The 18,337-nt window shown below is 38.5% G+C and overlaps 1 protein-coding gene across 1 annotated transcript; it reads left to right on the top strand.

Moving 5' to 3' along the window:
* The first annotated feature begins 4,300 nt into the window (after positions 1–4,300).
* LOC118720370 (leucine-rich repeat-containing protein 37A3) lies at positions 4,301–18,279 on the top strand. The gene is made up of 8 exons (XM_036440193.2): positions 4,301–4,585; positions 7,767–7,838; positions 10,029–10,100; positions 11,176–11,256; positions 12,441–12,512; positions 13,081–13,155; positions 15,715–15,830; positions 17,819–18,279. Exons 1-8 carry the CDS (start codon positions 4,356–4,358, stop codon positions 18,145–18,147), a joined length of 1,047 nt encoding a protein of 348 aa, XP_036296086.2. The 5' UTR covers positions 4,301–4,355; the 3' UTR covers positions 18,148–18,279.
* The last annotated feature ends 58 nt before the right edge of the window (positions 18,280–18,337 follow it).

The raw sequence follows: 18,337 nt of genomic DNA, 5'->3' as shown, positions 1-18,337 counted from the left end.
ATAGGTCTATTGTGACAAAGTACCACAAACTTAGATTAAAACAGCATAAATGTATTCTCTTACAGTTTGGGTGTATAGAAGTACAAAATTCATGTCTCCTCACCCAAATTCATATGTTGAAGCCCAACCACCAATGCAATAGTATTATTTCTTTTGTCACATACTTAGGGTTAGATGATATCTTATGGTAGGTTAAGCCCTACTCCCTGTCTCTCTTTAAAATCAATAAACATATCTTTGGGTGGGAATTAAAAAATTAAAAAGGAGAATTTGAAGGAAATGGGAACATTTTTGAACTGTAAAGTGTGTCCCATTGCACACCACTCTAACTGGTGTATTTTGTAGGTCAGCTAGTCTTCCAGGAAGCAGTATGGCCATTGGCAAGAAGACTCATATTCAGCTTTGAAAAGGAGCTCAAATTGCCAGACTGGACTAGCTCTTCTGAATTTCCTGAGATGCCAGGCCCTGTGGCTTTCTTGGAATGCTCTTCAATACCTCCCAACTCCCCACCTTCTTTTACACCCCCTCCCCACATCCCACCATTTCTGGGCTCTGGAGCCATCCAAGTATGGAGGCCAAATCATTCCTCACTGTGAGTGGGGAGGGAAGAACCAGAGGAGATAGTTATCTTTTGTGCAGGTGAAAGGAACCACCTGATCCCTGGTGATTCTAGGGAAAAGGCTCACTGCTCTATAGCCACTTCGGCCCAAGAATAAAGGTTAGAACCTAGAGTGAGGGAGGGGTGCTTGGTTGCTAAGGGAGACATGCATGTCAGGCCTGCCAGTTGTGACAGGGCTGCCAATTGTGACATGGCTGCCAATTGTTGAGCTCTTGCTCAGCGCATGGTACTTGCATCCCACTTGTCTGGGTTACTTGTATGTACCCCAGTGCTTGGGATTGCTCCCTGTGCTCCAGTGTCCTGGATCGCTCTTTGTGTGTGTGTTCCAGAATCTTGGATCGCCTTTTGTGTCCCAGTTTCCTGGGACACTCTCCTTACCCCATTCGCCTTAGTGGCTCACTGTGCCCCGGACCTCTGACTGTCATGTCCGGGCTACGCATGTGGGCCCCATGGCTTCTGTTCCTGTGGCAGGGGATGTGGCTGCAGGTCCAGACAGCTCCCATTATGGACTCTACCCTGCTAACCTCCATCCCCCTGGAATTCTCCATTATTCCAGAACCTACTTTGGAGGCTGGTGCTACAGCCCTCCAGCCAAATGCAGCTCCTGAAAAGCACCCTACGGTGACACTTCCAGGTCCAGAGCCTGTTCAGGCTCAGCAGCCAATCTTTTTACCTTTGGAACCAGAAGTCCCCATCACTCCAGAACTGACTTTGGAGGCTGAGGCATCCCTGCAGCAGAATGCAGCTCCTGCAAATCACCCTGAGGTGACACTTCCATCATCAGAGACTGTGCAGGCTCAACAACCAACCTTCACTCCATTTGATCTGGAGCTCACCATCACTCCAGAACCCACTTTGGAGGCTGGTGCTACAGCCCTGCAGCAGAATGCAGCTCCTACAGAGCACCCTGAAGTGACACTTCAACATCCACAACTTGTTCAGGTTCAGCAGCCATCTTTTTCTGAAGTCACAGCCACAGTTCTACCATTTGATGTGGAAGTTACAATCACTCAGCAACCAGAGTCATCAGAGACAGTTCCTCCAATGACTGAGCAGAATACCATCACGAACATCTGTGAGCTCTGTTCCTGCAATAATGGGACACTGTCGTGTATTGGTTTTGGCTCAAACCAGAGACTCCACAGAGTGCCAGTACCAGAGCCCAGCACCTACAATGGCACCTTCACTGTCTTGTAAGCACTGTCTTTCCTCACTTGTTCTCTGCATCTTGGCTGAGGTGGCAGCCTTTTCCTTGAGGTCTTCTTGGGCCTTCCTCATCTCCCTCTAACCATGTTGAATGACTTTGTTTTTTATCTTTGTTTGACAACTATTCCTTATCTTCTTCTTAATACTTTAGTTCCATCTTAACCGGTCTTTTGCTTATAATTGCCCATATTATTTCCCTATAAATTTAGCCCCAGCATTTCATTCCTTAACTGCTACTGTCCTCCCACTTAAAAAAAAAAAAAAAAAAAAAAAAAAAAAAAAAATATATATATATATATATATATATATATATATATATTATTGATTTTTTTTACAGAGAGCAAAGGAGAGGGATAGAGAGTTAGAAACATCGATGAGAGAGAATCATTGATTAGCTGCCTCTTGCACACCTCCTACTGGGGATGTGCCCGCAGCCCAGGTACATGCCCTTGACCAGAATTGAACCAGGGACCTTTCAGTTTACAGCCTGACACTCTGTCCACTGAGCCAAACCTCCCACTTTTGCTCCATTTTCCTTACAGAAACATGACCCTCTCCCAGACTCATTGGTTGTGGTGCAACAAAGTAGTTAAGAGTAGATATTCTACAGCCAGAGTGACTGGGTTTGAACCTAGTATGCCATTTATTAGTGTTAAGACTCAATTTCCTCATGTAAAATGAACATTATAAGTTAACATTACATAGGATTGTAGTGAGTTTTAGAAGTACTATATACTGTATATACTAGAGACCCAGTGCACAAGATTCATGCATGGGTGGGGGTGGGGAGGACGGGGGTCCCCTCAGGCCAACCTGCACCCTCTCACAGTCAAGACCCCTCGGAGGACATCCCTTTTGGAGAGTCAGGAGCTCACCCAGTCCTGGATTCCTTGCTCCTTACCACCTGCCTGCAGCAGAGGTTGGAGAGGCTCCCACCACCACTGCTGTGCTCGCCAGCTGTGAGCCTGGCTTCTGGCTGAGCAGTGCTCACCCTGTGGGAGTGCACTGACCACCAGGGGCAGCTTCTGCATTGAGCGCCTGCCTCTGGTGGCCACTGTGCTTCATAGTAACCTATTGTTCCACTGCTCGGTTAATTTGCATGTTATGCTTTTATTATATAGGATAGTACTTATACAAATTCTTAATATATGTATGGGTTAGCTATTATTATTTGACCCCTCATTCATATCTAAAACTTACCTTTGCCCCCTGGCTTTCTATATAAATCACCCATTTTGTGCCCAACCCACGTCTAAGTCTGTGGGAGGCACAGGAGTATGACATGGTCTATGGAACATGACAATGGTAGGTAGGGAGAAAGGAATGTGCATTAGGAAAGGAGGTGATATGTAATTAAGTACTAAAAGAGATACAGGCCAGAGGTGCTCTAATTCAGCAGAATGTGTAGTTACTGGGGTATGGAAGTCAGGGAAAGTGCCATGGATAAGCCAGATCTTTAGCTGGGACTTAAAGGGTGGCTGTGGTTTGGTAAAAAAGTGAGGGCAAAGGCACGGCTACAGGAATGATCATGACTTAAAAGAACAGTCTGGTTATAAAGAATTGGTTTAGGAAGCAGTGAAAAATAAGATTATGAAAAACCTTGACTATCGGATCTAGGGGTTTGGAAGTTAAACTGAGATAAGGAGACCCACTGAAAGTTTTCAGGTGAGAGAGACAGATGAGTAAAATAAGAGGATTATTTTAGGTTCCATTGGTAGAGCGATGTAGAGAGAAAGTCGACTCAGGGAGACAAAATAGAATTCTATAGGAGTCAAGTGAAAAGGTGCACTGAATCAGAGGGGTTGTGACAGGAGTTGAAAGAAAATCCAGGGAATGCTATACAGGAAGAACAGACAAGGTTTGGTAACTGACTGGAGTGAGGGATGGGATGTACAGGAAAGAGAAAGACCCAATATGACCCTGGAAAATTTCTGTCCTGGATGATGAGGAGAATGATGGTGGTATGACAGGTGGACATACAGCAGTTGGGAAGGAGAACCAGTTTGAGGAGGTGAGCTCAGTTTGGGCATCTTTCATTGGTGGCATGAAGCGACCAGAAGGCTTCTGCTTGAGAGGAAATGTCCACGGGGCACAGAGACAGACAGCTATCTGACTTTTTCTGACCTTCCTGAAAAATGTGTAAACTGAATAGGTAAGTTATTGCTGAGGGAAGAGGACAAAGCTAAAGTTTTAAAGTCATCCAAAGAGTTAGTATTTGAAACTGAACCTCAGAAATTTAACAGCTGCTTTTAAACATGTGTAATTCGTGGACACATTCTTACTGCTTGCAGTATTTATTTTTTTAAACAATTTTTTATTGATTTCAGAGAGGAAGGAGAGGGAGAGAGAGAGAGAGAGAAACGTCAATGATGAGAGAGTATCATTGATAGGATCGGCTGCCCTCTGCACACCCCTAGTGAGGACTGAGCTGCAACCCAGGCATGTGCGTTTGACTGGAATTGAACCTGGGACCCTTCAGTCCACAGGCTGATGCTCTATCTACTGAGCCAAACCAGCTAGAGCTCACATTATGTCTTTATTAATTGTGCAAACTGGGAAGCTGATAGTTATAGAAATTAGAAAGCTTGTATTTTCTGCATTTGAATACCAAGGTTGCCATGATTGTTTTACGTATTCTGTTCATTTGTTTCTTACCTACTCAATGACATTGACTGTGTTTCTTCACAGAAACTTGCAGGGAAATGCTATTTCTTACATCGGAAAAGACACATGGAAGTCATATCATTTGGTTGAGAAACTGTACGTATATTCTCTCCAAAAACAAATTTAAAAAACTAACTGTATTGTAAGACCCTTCTAGGTCCAGAATTTTGAGGTCAATAGCTCTGAGAAAAGGTATTACCCCCTCTGTAACCCAAATCAACATCTATTGATTGTAGTTTGTTTATTTTAAAGATTAAATTTGGAAGGTCCTCTTTAAAATCAGAGTCAATTTAAACTTGTTTTCCATTAGAAGAAGTAATACATGATTATTTTTTCAATATGTAAAAATGAAATAGCAGGTATAGTGAAAACCCGGCTTGTGACCTCATCCCCACCCTGACATAACTGCTACTCTGTTTATATCCTTACAGACCTTTTCCCACACATTTACCTATATACATATTTACAGATAGCTAAAAGATATGTTATGTGATTTTCATATCTTTTTTTTATGTAAGTGGTAACATCCTCCCACTTGATTCTTTCACCTCATAATATATCTTACTCTTACACGTGTTTCCTTCTTGATATGGAGAGGGCTACCCAATTCATTTAAACAATTCAATAATACTCCATAGTTTAATAATCCCCCTATTGATGGATGTTTAGATTCTGTTCAGTTTTCTTGTTATGTGTATTTGATGCAACACACATTCTTGTACATGCATCTTTGGGATCATGGGCAGATATTTAGAAATGGAATTGTTGAGGTGAAAGTATATTGATACAACATTTTAATTACCCTCAAAGAAATTATGCCAACTTACACTCCAATCACTGGGGGCAACTACAGTATTTGTTTCCTCTGTCCTTCCACCACTAGGTAGTCTTCATTTTTTTTGGTTGATCTAATGGGTGAATAAAGGCAGTTCCACCTAAGTTTGAATTTTTCTGATTACTTTTGAATTCAGATACCTTCATATATTTATTGAACATTTGTTTCTTTCAAATATTTTTTTATGGATTTCAGAAAAGTAGAGGGAGGGAGAGAGACAGAAACATCCATGATGAGAGAGAACCATTAATCGGCTTCCTCCTGCACACCCTGTACTGGAGATTGTGCCCGCAATCTGGGCATGTACCGGTACTGGGAATCAGTCCGTGACATCCTGGATCATAGGCTGACACTCAACCACTGAGCCATGCTGGCTGGGCAGTTTGGAAGATTTCCAAGTTAGCTTGAGATTTATACCTTGTAAGGGAGAGGTTTCTACCTTAGAGTCAATGGACCCCCTAGTGCACCATTTCTTAACTATTTTTCCTCCCAAGTGATCTGCAGAGGCTTATTTTCTTGAGGACTATGTTTTAAAATGATTTATAAGTTAAAATATATGTGAAAATAAAGGGAATCTATTATTAAAATATAGATTTCAATTTTTTTCTATTATTATTCTTTTTTTAATCCTCACTTGAGGGTATTTTTTCATTGATTTTTAGAGAGTATGAGAGAGAGGTAAAGACAGAGAGAAATAATCATGTGGGGGAGACACATCACATCAATTGGTTGCTTCCTGCATGAGCCCCAACCAGGAATTGGGCTGGGGAAGAGCCTGCCACCAAGGTACATGCCCTTGTCTGGAATTGTACCCGGGACACTTTGTTCCACAGGTGGACGCTCTATCCACTGTGCCAAAGTAGCTGGTGCCAAAATATTAAAAAAAAAAAAAAAAAAAAGATTACTGATAGGCCAACCAAGATGGCTCAGTGGATGATTGTCAACCTATGAACCAGGAGATCATTGTGGGATCTTGGTGAGGACACATGTCCGCTTAGGGGCTCAATTCCCAGTTGGGCTGTGCAGGAGGCAGCTGATCAATGATTCTCTCTCATCATTGATGTTTCTCTGTCTCTCTCTCTCTGTCTCTCTGTCTCTCTCTCTGTCTCTCTGTCTCTCTCTCTGTCTCTCTCTCTCTCTGTCTCTTTCTCTACCTCTCCCTTTTTCTGTAAAATCAATAAAATTTTTTTTAAATAAAAGCAATAAAATATTAATTATATTACTTCCCTTTTTAATGCTTTTATTTAATCCTCTCCTGAAGATATTTTTTATTAACATTTTTTAGAGAGGGTGGAAAGAGGGAAAGAGAGAGAAAGAAAGAAAGACATGAAAAGACATATCAATTGACGGCCTCCTGCTGGTTTGGGGTCAGGGACTGAATCTGCCACCATGGTATGCTCCAATGATGGGGAATCAAATCCATGACCTTCTGGCCCATTGGCCAACACTCTAACCACTAAGCAAAACCAGCCATGGCAAATCTGCTTCTTCTATATTAAATAACACAAGCTATAGTACTTGGTCTAATAACTATTATAACTTCAAGGTAGTGATGAGAACTAATAAATGATATTTTGAGTTATGTGCGACAAATACATTATATGAAAATATCTGTGATTTTATTGGAGACCCAATAAACTTACTTTACTGCTAATCTACTATGATTTGTTGCCTACATTCACGATGCAAGGCAATAGTAATTTTAGGTAGAGGCTTATGAAAATAGGAATGTAATTTTATTTCCCATTCTGGTTTGGCCCCCTGAATTTAATCCATTCAATCCTATTCACGGACCTCTGCCCTAACAACTGGGAATTTCATGCACACTTTTGCATTTATTCAAGAAAGTGCAGTTTTCTAGGGAATCTTGTCTCCAAAGATTAAGAGTCAGAAATGTAGGGGAAAAGAAAGACATTTCCTTGCCTAGAAAGCCGTCCTTACCCTCATGAGTGATGGTAAATGGATGATTTGCTTTAATAGAATACTGAAAATGCTTTCTGTCATTTTCTGAAATCATGGAAAAAGTATTTATGGAACATCTGCCACGTGCCAGGAACTGTTTTATGTGCCAGGACTACAGGCCCAGGAACAAAATAGACAAATTATGCCAGTTCCCAAGGGGTTTACAACTATGTAATATGACAATGAATACACACACACATATATGTATTCAGTAGATAGATGTAATTTTAAGTATTAAGTTCTTTGGAGAGAAAGAAAGATGTGGAAGGAAAGTGAATCAATTCTAGAATGGTCCATTGTTTGCACAAAGAGTACCTGAGAAGAAAGGTTTGAATAAAAAAAAAGAACTGATTATCTTCCTTCAGTTAAACAAAAATTAAGGTGGCACCATTACCCAGTTTTCCCCATATGTATTTCTGTGCAGTAAAGAGTTGCAGTTATTTTGCATTTTGATCCAGAAATAACCTTTTCATTTTTCAGAAATCTCAGTGGGAATAATTTGAGAGAATTACGTAAAGAATCATTTGAAGGCCTGCATTCCCTCCAATATTTGTAAGTTAACAGTATTTACTTATGAGTTTTTTAGTTATATTATCTCTAAAATAAATAAGGGGTTCAAATGAGATAATTTCTATAATTTCTCCCAGCAGTAAAATTCTGCAATTCCTTAAGTCTGTGTATCTCATCTCAGGCATTTAATATCTCCTATGCATTTTCAGTTTCACAGTCCTCTAGACAAAATATAGATAGGAAAAACTTTTCAGTTATGTAGTAAAAGTGGTGATGAGTCTGAGTAATGATATATACCCATATGAGCCTTTTTATGTAAGTGTTCATATACCATCTGCTTATATTTGATACCATCGATCAAATTGGGTTTATATTGTTTCTTTTTTAAATTTAAATTCATTTTAATTTAATTTATTTTATTTTTTAATTTAAATACTTTTTTTTTTAGTATTACATAAGTCTCCTTTCCCCCCATTGATCTCTCTACAGCTGCCCCCAAGCCCCCAGATTCTTTATTTCTTACAACACATAAGTTAAGAATGATTTTTACCCTTTTAAAGTGCTTTGAAAGAAAAGAAGCAAAGAAGAATATGCAAGACAGACTATTTGTGGCCTGCAAAGCCTAAAATATTTACTGTCTGGCCTTAACATAAAAGGTTTTAAAATATTGATTTAGTAAAACGAGAGGGATTTACCTTAACCTCAAGCTGTCTCCTATAGAACAAGAAAATATGAAACATTTATATTACTTTGAATGCCATTAACCCATAATTTTGTTATAATTAAATCTAAATCAGATTAACATTTATACATTAAATGTTTAAGCAGATGAACCATTTAAGTTATATTATTACAAACAAATTTATGAAGAGAGCAGGCTGGTGTTGAGGATTTCAATGCAGCAATTGTTATACCAATACTAAAAGTAAATGTTTAAAATGAGGGTTAAGTTGTATTGTTAGAAATGTCTATACTAAGAAAGTATATCAGCAATGCCCCTAAATCCACTAATCCTATCTAATAAAAGAGTAATATGCAAATGAACCATCACTCTGCCACATCCACCAACTACGCCCACCATCCAATCAGGAGTGATTATGCAAATTAACCCCAATCAAGATGGCTGTAGCAATGGAGAGAGGAGGGGGTCTTGGGTTTCCCTAATGATGGAGAAAGCCAAGGTTTCCACACATCCTGCCTGGCGAGGCCTCCACTCCAGGCTACAAAGTTTCAATTATCCTATCTAATGAACTAGCAATATGCAAATTAACCATCACTTAAACACACAATATGGCTGCTCTCATATGGTCAAGGATGGCTGCCCCCATGTGAACACAAGATGGCCACCACAAGATGGCCAGCAGGGGTTGGCAGTTGGAAGGAACCAGGCCAGCAGAGGAGGGAAGTTGGGGGGTACTGGACCAATCTTTAAGTATAATTTACAACAGATACCTCCTTTTAAGTTATGTGAAAAGGCATCTTTTATTTCTTCTGGTATTGGATTTGTCTAGAAAAACAGAAGTTATTCAGGAAAGTGTGTAGGTGTGATACTATTTCTATTTTTTTAAAGGTATATATATATATATATTTATATATATATAAATGTATAAATTTATATTTATATTGTATATATATAAATATATAAATTTATTTATTTATTTTTAATTTATTTTATTGATTTTTTTTACAGAGAGGGATAGAGAGTTAGAAACATCAATGAGAGAGAATCATCAAACAGCTGCCTCCTGCACACCCCCTACTGGGGATGTGCCCGCAACCAAGGTACATGCCCTTGACCAGAATCGAACCCAGGACCTTTCAGACCGCAGGCCGACATGCTATCCACTGAGCCAAACCGGTTTTTGCGAGACTATTTCTTTTCATGTTAGAAATTTATAAATATACATGAAGATATAAACTTTGAGGTCATAATCTAAATTTGATGAGACCCCAAAAGGTCTTCTAATGAATTCTTCTGCTCTCAGGAATAATTACCTTCAAAATCTATCAAGATCTATAGTTGTATGTTGTATTTATGAAGATCCTAAAGGTGAGAGTCTTAAGAGAGGTGAGGGCAGCTTAAGGGCTCTGGATAGTTCAAATTACAATTCCTAAGGTTTAGAATTTAGACTAAAACTGTGTATTCAATATTATTCTAACCTCTACCAGTATTCCTATTAATTAGATACCTAGTAAGTAATTGAGGCACTATTTTTCTTTTACTTTTTCTAGGGACTTGTCCTGCAATAAAATAGAATTTATAGAAAGAAACACATTTGAATCATTACCTCTTTTACAGTATATGTAAGTTATAAATATAACTTTATTGTGTTTAGAAATTTTACAAAACATAATTGTAAACCTTTTTGTTACTTATTTTGAAATAAAATTAAAGTTTTATTACTAGAAAGCTACTAAAGTTATGTAGCAAATCCTGTTTGTCTCTAACATAGATTAGTGAGAATTCTCTTACATTCAGAATGAACCATTTTATCTGCACAGCAAAGGAAACCATCAACAAAACAACAAGAAAGCCCCTTGCATGGGAGAACATATTTGCCAATGATATTTCTGATAAGAGTTTAATCTTCAAAATTTACAGAGAACTCATACATTTTAACAAAATGAAGATAAATAATCCAATAAAAAATGGGCAAAGAGTTTAAATAGACACTTTTCAAAAAAGGACATACAGAAGGTCCAGAGACATATCAAAACATGCTCAAAGTCACTAATCATCTGAGAGATGCAAATCAAAACAATAATGAGATACCATCTCACACCTGTCAGAATAGCTATCATCAACAAATCAACAAATGACAAGTGCTGGTGAGGATGTGGAGAAAAAGGCACCCTCATGCACTGCTGGTGGGAATGCAGACTGGTGCAGCCACTGTGGAGAACAGTATGGAGTTTCCTCAAAAAGTTAAAAACAGAATGAACCATTCTATAGCATGGTTCTCAACCAGGGTGATTTTGCCCTACGTGACACTTGACAATATCCAAAGAGAGTTTTAGTTGTCAGAACTGTAGATTTGATGCTGGTATCTATTGGCAGAGTTATTGTTGAAAACAAAGGACAGTTCTCCAGAATAAAGAATTTTCTAGCCCCAAATGACAATAGTGTTGAGGTTGTGTAACCTTATTTCAGAGAAATATAGATCAGTTAATACAAGCATTCTTTTGTATCTAATGCACCACATGTATAAATATGAAAGCATAAACCATAAACATATATCTCCCATAGTAAGAAATTTTAATGTATAGATGATATGTTGAGGTTATTTTATCATATATAAAGTAGAATCTCTGCTAAAGGATAAGTGATCTGAAATAATTTTTTTCCTCTTCATTTGCTTGCATCTTTTTTTATATATAGAAATCTTGGTTGTAATTTAATCACAAAAGTGAACTTTGGAACATTTCAGACCTGGCATGGAATGCAGCTATTACATAAGTTGTAAGTGAAATAGAAGATGAACACATGTAAAAAGCTATGTGTAAAAACATCGTACAGTGGTTGGCTGGCGGGTATAAGCTCAGTTTAAACTCTGGAAAGTGTGGCTTAAAGAGCTACTTTTTTTTCCTTTCTTTTTTAAGTGAAGAAACTAAGGTACAAATAGTCCCAGAGACTTGTCTAACTGATATATGCCATGTTCTGCTTTCCCAGAACCTTTGGCATGGGCTTGTTTGTTTTAAAGAATTGAAAGGTGGGGAGGGGAGGAAGAATTGAGAGGAAAATTTATTTCAGCATTGGGAATAAAAATTTGCATCAATTAACAAATTTATTTTATTGATCTGTAATCAAAATATTATATATTTTAAACAAACATCTATTAAATAACTAGTAAATCAGGCACTGACAGTCCAAAAAATTGACAAGAAACTAGGTGATTACATATAACAGAGCCTGTGATGCAAGAATACACATGTGAGTATGTGATAGGAGCATGGCTTTCACCACTTCCTCTTAGATCTATCCCATTTTGTGGCTCCAAAACCAAGGAATTAGTTTTATTTTTGTCTTTAACTGGGTGGTTTAAACTGTATTTTTTAAAATTTCTGGAGATGAAAGGAAAACCCCTTGAATTATGAGGACATTAGGAATGGTACTGCCTGTAGAGCAGGATCTTCCATCAGCATAGTCACTAATAGGGTTTTCATTCTGAAAATTTCTTCAGTATATATATGTTTTTTGCTATCCACTTTTTTTTTTTTTTTTACTTTTTCTTCTCCACTTTATCATTTAGAGACTTGGGTAGTTCCCCCAAAAGAATCCTTTATAGCTCTGGCCTGTGTTATACAGTGTTGGAGCATTGGCCCACACAACAATGGGTTGCGGGTTCACTACCTGGTCAAGGCCCGGTTTGAGTCATGTGATGGAGGCAGCCAATGGATGTGTTTCTCTCACATGGATGTTCTTTTCTCTCTCTTTCACTCTCTCTAAAAAAGCAGTGGAAAAAATATCCTCAGGTGAGATTAACAACAACAAAAGAGAATGCTTTCAGATTCTAAGGGTGATCTCTGGAAATAGACAGAAAATGATTTTTTTCAACCTTCACGTTTTGAACCAACAAAATTAATATAAACTTTCATGGCAGTTATTTAAAATGCAGACAATTTTAATTCTATTGCATTTTTCAGAATTCTCCACCACAATCCCCTGATGATGATTCAAGACCCATATCTTTTTAATTTGCCATCGTTGAACTATTTGTAAGTATTTTCTTACTTTTGTCAAAGATGAATTATTTTGCATTTTGACAAAAAAACTTATTTTTTAACTTTTCACTGGATGATTGAAAATGATTTATTGGCACAGAAAAGTGGCAAAGAAAGACTGAACAAGGGCAGGCAGCCAACAGAGGAAGGGAGCGGTGTTGTAGAACACAATCAGACATGAAACATGTGGATGCATGTAGAAGTACCACGGATCCCAGAAGGAAAAAAGGAATAAGTTGTGCATTATGTGCTTTTTTAGTGATCAATTAGTGGCTACAACAGAGAATGAGTAGTAGGATGATGGTAACACAAAAACAAAATATCAGATTGTACTGTCCACCAAAGTGACTAATTTGATGATGCAAATAAATTTACGTTTCTTCAAGAAGAGCTCTCTAAAATGATTATCTATGGAAAGGAAAGAAAAGCACCTTGAATTATGGAGCTGGCTTGACAGAGAAATCAGAATTTAAGTAAACAGATGTTGTTAAGTATCTTCTTAAGAGCAGAGGAGTTTTTGTCTTTGGGTTCATATCATGCAAGTTTGGTCTTTCTCCTTCAGAGACCTAGGAACAACACAGGTGACATATACAACACTTGATGACATTCTCATTGCGACTCCTGAATTAGAAAAACTGTAAGTTGATTTTTCTTATGTTTATTTTCACTTAGTTCTTTTAGATGTGGCTTCTTATTTTCTTAAGTCAGGTTTAGTGAGGTATAATTTTTATTTAAGTCAATCTTTTAAAGTGTTCAGTTAGTGAGTTTTGATAAATGTGTAGTTTGATAAATGTACCACCATCACATTAGAGATCCAAAACACTTTTTCATCCCCCAAAAGGCCCCTCATGTTTCTTTGCAGTCAGCTTCTCCTCCCACCTCCAGCCCCTGACAACCACAAGTCTGATTTTTGCTGTTATAGTCCTGCCTTTTACAGAGTCTTCGAAATGAAATCATGTGGAGTAAGTATGTGAAACTCAAAGGCTAACACGGGCAAATAAATGAGGCATGTGGCTGTGGGCCATGAGTTTGACATGCTTGATGTAGTATGTAGCTTTCTGTGTTTGGCTTATTTCATGTAGCGTAATTCTTTTGAGATCCATCTATGCTGTTGCATCTATCAGTAGTACATTTTTTATTGCTGCATCGTATTCCCATTATGTGTATATGCCAGTTTGTTTCTGCAGTAATCAGGTAATGGGTATTTGAGTTGTTTCTAGTTTCTTGGCTATTATGAATAAAGATTCTAAAAATACTCACATGCAGGTCTATGTGTGCACATACATACTTATTGCTTTGGAGGTAAAATACCTAAGGGTGGGGTTGCTGCATCATATGCAGAGAGTATATCTCACTAGTAGAGAACCTGATAAAGTGTGTTTAAAGTGGTTTTACCTTCTTACCTTCCCAGCAGCAGTAGATGAGAATTGTAATTGCTCCACATTTTCCCCTGATCTTATATTTCTGTTTGTTGTTGTTGTTGTTGTTTTAATTAGCCTTTTTAGTAGGAATGCATTTATATTGCAATGTACTTTTAACTTGCATTTCTCTAATAGCTGATGGTGTGGAATGTCTGTGTGAAAATATATTTTTCAATGGAATGTCTGTTCTAATACATTTTAATTGAATATTTATCTTATTATTGAGTCTTAAGTGTGTGTGTGTGTGTGTGTGTGTGTGTGTGTGTGTGTGTTTAATACTCACCAGGAGATATTTTTCCCATTTTTAGTGAAGCTAGAAGGGAGGAAGAGAGTGGGGTGGAGGGAAGAGAACAGAGAGAGAGAGAGAGAGAGAGAGAGAGAGAGAGAGAGAGAGAGGGAAAGAGAGAGAGAGCTCAATAGTAGACACATCAATTGGTTGATTGGTTGCCTCCTGCACACCACAAAGCTATCATGAAAATCAAACTGTTTATAACCTCAAAAAGCTTCATCATGTCTCTTTTATAATTCTTCTTTCCCACTCCTCCTTGCCCTCCCCAATATCCATGCAACCATTGATTTGCTTTGTGTTGCTATAGGTTAGTTTGCATTTTTTAGAATTTTATATAAATGGGATTATATACTATCTACTCTTTTCTAACTGGCTTCCTTTGCTCAGATGACTATTTTAAGACTAGAGGCCTAGTGCTTGAAATATGTGCACTGGAGAGGGGAGTCTCTCAGTCCAGCTCTCAGGGGGGACAGCCTTCCTCTGTTGGCCTGGTTGCCTCAACTGCCCTCCCCAGTTGGCCTGGTCTCTTCTAATTGTCCTCCTTTGCCAGCCTGATTTCCACTAAATGCCCTCCCCTGCTGGCCTGGTCACCCACAACTTTCCTCCTCTGCTAGCCCTCTAGTAGTGGCCATCTTGTGTCCACATGGGGGTGGCCAACTTTGACCACATGGGGAAAGCCAGCTTGTGTGATAGAGTGATGGTCAATTTGCATATTACCTATTTATTATCTAGGATTAGTACATGTTGTTTTGCATATCAATAATTCATTTCCTTTTATTGCTAAATAGCATTCCATTATATATGGATATATCAGTATTTCTCAACATTGATGGCTATTTGAGTTGTTCCCATTTTTGATTATCACAAATAAAGCTATAATCACTGTTTATGTAAAAGTCTGTTTATGGAAATATACTTCTATTTCTCTTGATAAATATCTAGATGTATGTTTAAGTTTTTAAAAAACTGTTTCTAAGTGTTGTATTGTAAATCATCAAATGAGATACAAGACACCTTAATGAATCAATTAATTAGTAGTCATTTATTGCGTGTGGCCCAGAGCCAGGTGTCTTTTTCCAAATTTCCGAGCAACTCATACAGGAAGTTTTTCTGTATTTATACTCTTGGAGCTTCTTTGTTTGCAGATATTACAAAGGGCTCTGTGAAAGTTATTGTTACTGACAGTTGTAACTTTGAACACATAATGAGTTTGTACTTGGCATAATTATTATCAGTATTAGTGTATTACATTGTATGACTAGCTGCAAGGCCAGACCATTTTACAGAATAACAGACCATCTTAAAGTGACAAAGTTTATAATGACAGAGTTTACAGGACTAGGAACTATAAAACAATAGCAAAGAATTCAAACAGCACTTGTTGTTGTTTTTTATTTATTTATTTTTTTTATAAAAGGTGGAGGTTACTATGATTCACAAGTAATTCCTTTGTGACTAATATAATTCTGTATGTTTCCATTTGTAGTATCTTACCTACACATTTGGGCTGCTGCCTCTGCCAATTTAAACAGGATATTGAGGCTGTCACCAAGTCAGTCAAACTGCATTGTGATACGGAATGTAGGGCCAACACACCTTGTGGTGAGTCTGAATTGCCCGATGATAAACTTTTTAATTTTTATTTTATGTTTTTGTTTTTTATTGAAATCAATGACTGTCCATTTTTAAGAAAATAAGGCAACTGTCTTATTTTTATACATTCACTCAGAGTTCAACTCTAACATTTTAAGCACGACTCCTTGCTAAAAGTCAGATGAAGGGGAAGGGTATTGACAGTAATGGCCACATGGTGTGTGCTGTGCTCTCTGCTGGGTGCTTTACTTCCAAATGAGAACTTGTTCATTAGTGTGACACAGTTTGTAAACTGTTTTGTATGCATTAGGTTTATTGTCCTTTGCAGTATAGACACATATACATTTTTATTTTTTTTGTCTTTGCAAGTTTATGAAAAGAGTACAAATGATGCTGTTTTATGTAAGTTTTATTTGGAACCTGAGCGTTTTGGGATCCATCACCAGAAGCTGCTACCCAGCCCTTCTAATGCATGGGGGCTGTTTATTCTCAGACTGCCCAACTCTGAACTTGCTCTGAAGCACAAGGGTTTCTATCCTCCAAACATTTGTGTGTTTTTATTGGCAGCTACTTGGTCACTTCCAAAATGTGCTTTCATGCACAGAAAGCTTAAATACGGGTTTCCATCAGTGATCTGTGCCACGTATATAAAGTCAGTGTTGCTTATTTTTCAAAACAATACTTTGACTAATTACATTACTCCCTTCTGCCCCAACATTGGGCAGAACGGGCATTTTGGTCTCCTTTTACAGGTGAGTAAAAACAAGATCAGAAAGAGCTAAGAGCTGTCACCGAGTGCCCAGGTCTCCAGCTCCCAGTTTTGGGCTCTGCAAGCCCGTGCTCTTTCCCAGGACTTCCCTCCTTCTCTGACCCTTATCACCACCAGCAATACTTTTACTTCTTCTAGAATTTCTTGTGTACCAGCTGACAATGGTACACTTGAGCATCACGCAATCAGAAGCTTTGGATGGTTCCCCAAGTAAAGCTGAAAATATAAGAAATGACATGAAATGATAGGAAAGTAGGCATCTGACAGAAGTTATTCTTTCCCTTCTGTGTTTTAGACCCCCAAGTATTATTCCATAGTTTATTGAACATTCCACAGTGGCACACAACCTGGCAAGTCTGTTAAATGTACATCCCAGATGCCTGTCCAAATCTTAAGCACAGAGAGAGGGTAGACATGTTGTTTTTTCCTGTGTAGAGCCTTCCGTTATGGCGCTGGCATATGTGGAAGGAGGGCCCAAGTAAGGAACCAGTGGGCTAGTGGAGAAGGGCGTGTCCAGATGAGGGCCTGTTAGCAGAAGGTGTTCATCATGGCCATCTGTGATGGTGGCAAGAACACGGGCACCCTGAAGAGTGGAGAGAGGAAGCCTCAGGCTCCCTCCGCATCCGAGGCAGCACAGGATGGGGTGCGTGGGTGTGAGGAGTCACAGTAGATCTGCAGAGGGTCTGACTGAGTGGGTCTTGAGCCGTGGCTTTTCTCCAGTAACTGGCAATTGGCCTTGAGGACCAGTGGAATAATCCTAAATATAGTTACCATAAGTCATGCTATGGAATGTTTTTTTAAATATATTTTTATTGATTTCAGAGAGCAAGGGAGAGGAAGAGAGAGATAGAAACATCAATGATGAGAGAATAATTGATTGGCTGCCTCCTGCACACCCCTTACTGGAAATCGAGCCCACAACCTGGACATGTGCATTGACTGGAATCAAATGGGGACCTTTCTGTCCACAGGCTGATGCTCTATCTACTGAGACAAACCAGCTAGGGCTGGGAGATTTTAAGTAAATAGCCACTTTCAAAAATGATACATTTTCTCCTTTTGTTGTCTCAACAATCAGATTTAAGTTGGGGTTTATTTTTTTCCTCTCTAAATGACACTAAAGTATTTGCTGATTCTCTATATATTTGACAGGGATATATAGCTATGGACTGACAAATAACTGCTATGAGTCTTTCAATATCAAATGTGATTTCTTCTTTTTTGACAGATGAAGAACTCTTAATAGAAGGAATGCTCATGAAAGTATTACAAGGCCGGCAGAACACCAGCACTGAGCTGACAATTGAGCCAGAGAAGGCACCCTCAAACAAAAAGAGTGACACTTCCTCATCCCTTATGAGTGAGCAGCTAGACTTTAAAGATAAAAGTGATGTTTTTAGTGCACTAAGTTACCTGTTGCCTTATTTCTTGGAGGGAAATCTAGAAAATATAGAATCAACTTTATTACCATTTATTAAATTCCCTCTTTTGAATGTACATGATGCAGATATGCCCCTGAATCATTTGAAAAACAACAGAGGGAATCCCTCTCTTTAACCTGAACTTAACCATTCAAGTTTCAAAAATTAACCAAGGAAACTCTATTTTCTGGCATAGGCTTTGTGATGAAACTGCTCACTGAGCAGCAGGAAGTAAAGGTGCCCAACTCAGAATGGGATTCGGAACAATGGAAAAGTGAGATGTTGCAAGCCCCTGGAGAGCAGGCAAAGAAGGAGTCAAAAGAGGT

Source organism: Pipistrellus kuhlii, unplaced genomic scaffold (assembly GCF_014108245.1).
Source record: "Pipistrellus kuhlii isolate mPipKuh1 unplaced genomic scaffold, mPipKuh1.p scaffold_m20_p_167, whole genome shotgun sequence".
In the NCBI taxonomy this organism is placed as follows: domain Eukaryota; kingdom Metazoa; phylum Chordata; class Mammalia; order Chiroptera; family Vespertilionidae; genus Pipistrellus; species Pipistrellus kuhlii.
Note: the sequence above shows the minus strand (reverse complement) of the source record. Positions and strands in the feature narration are given on the sequence as shown.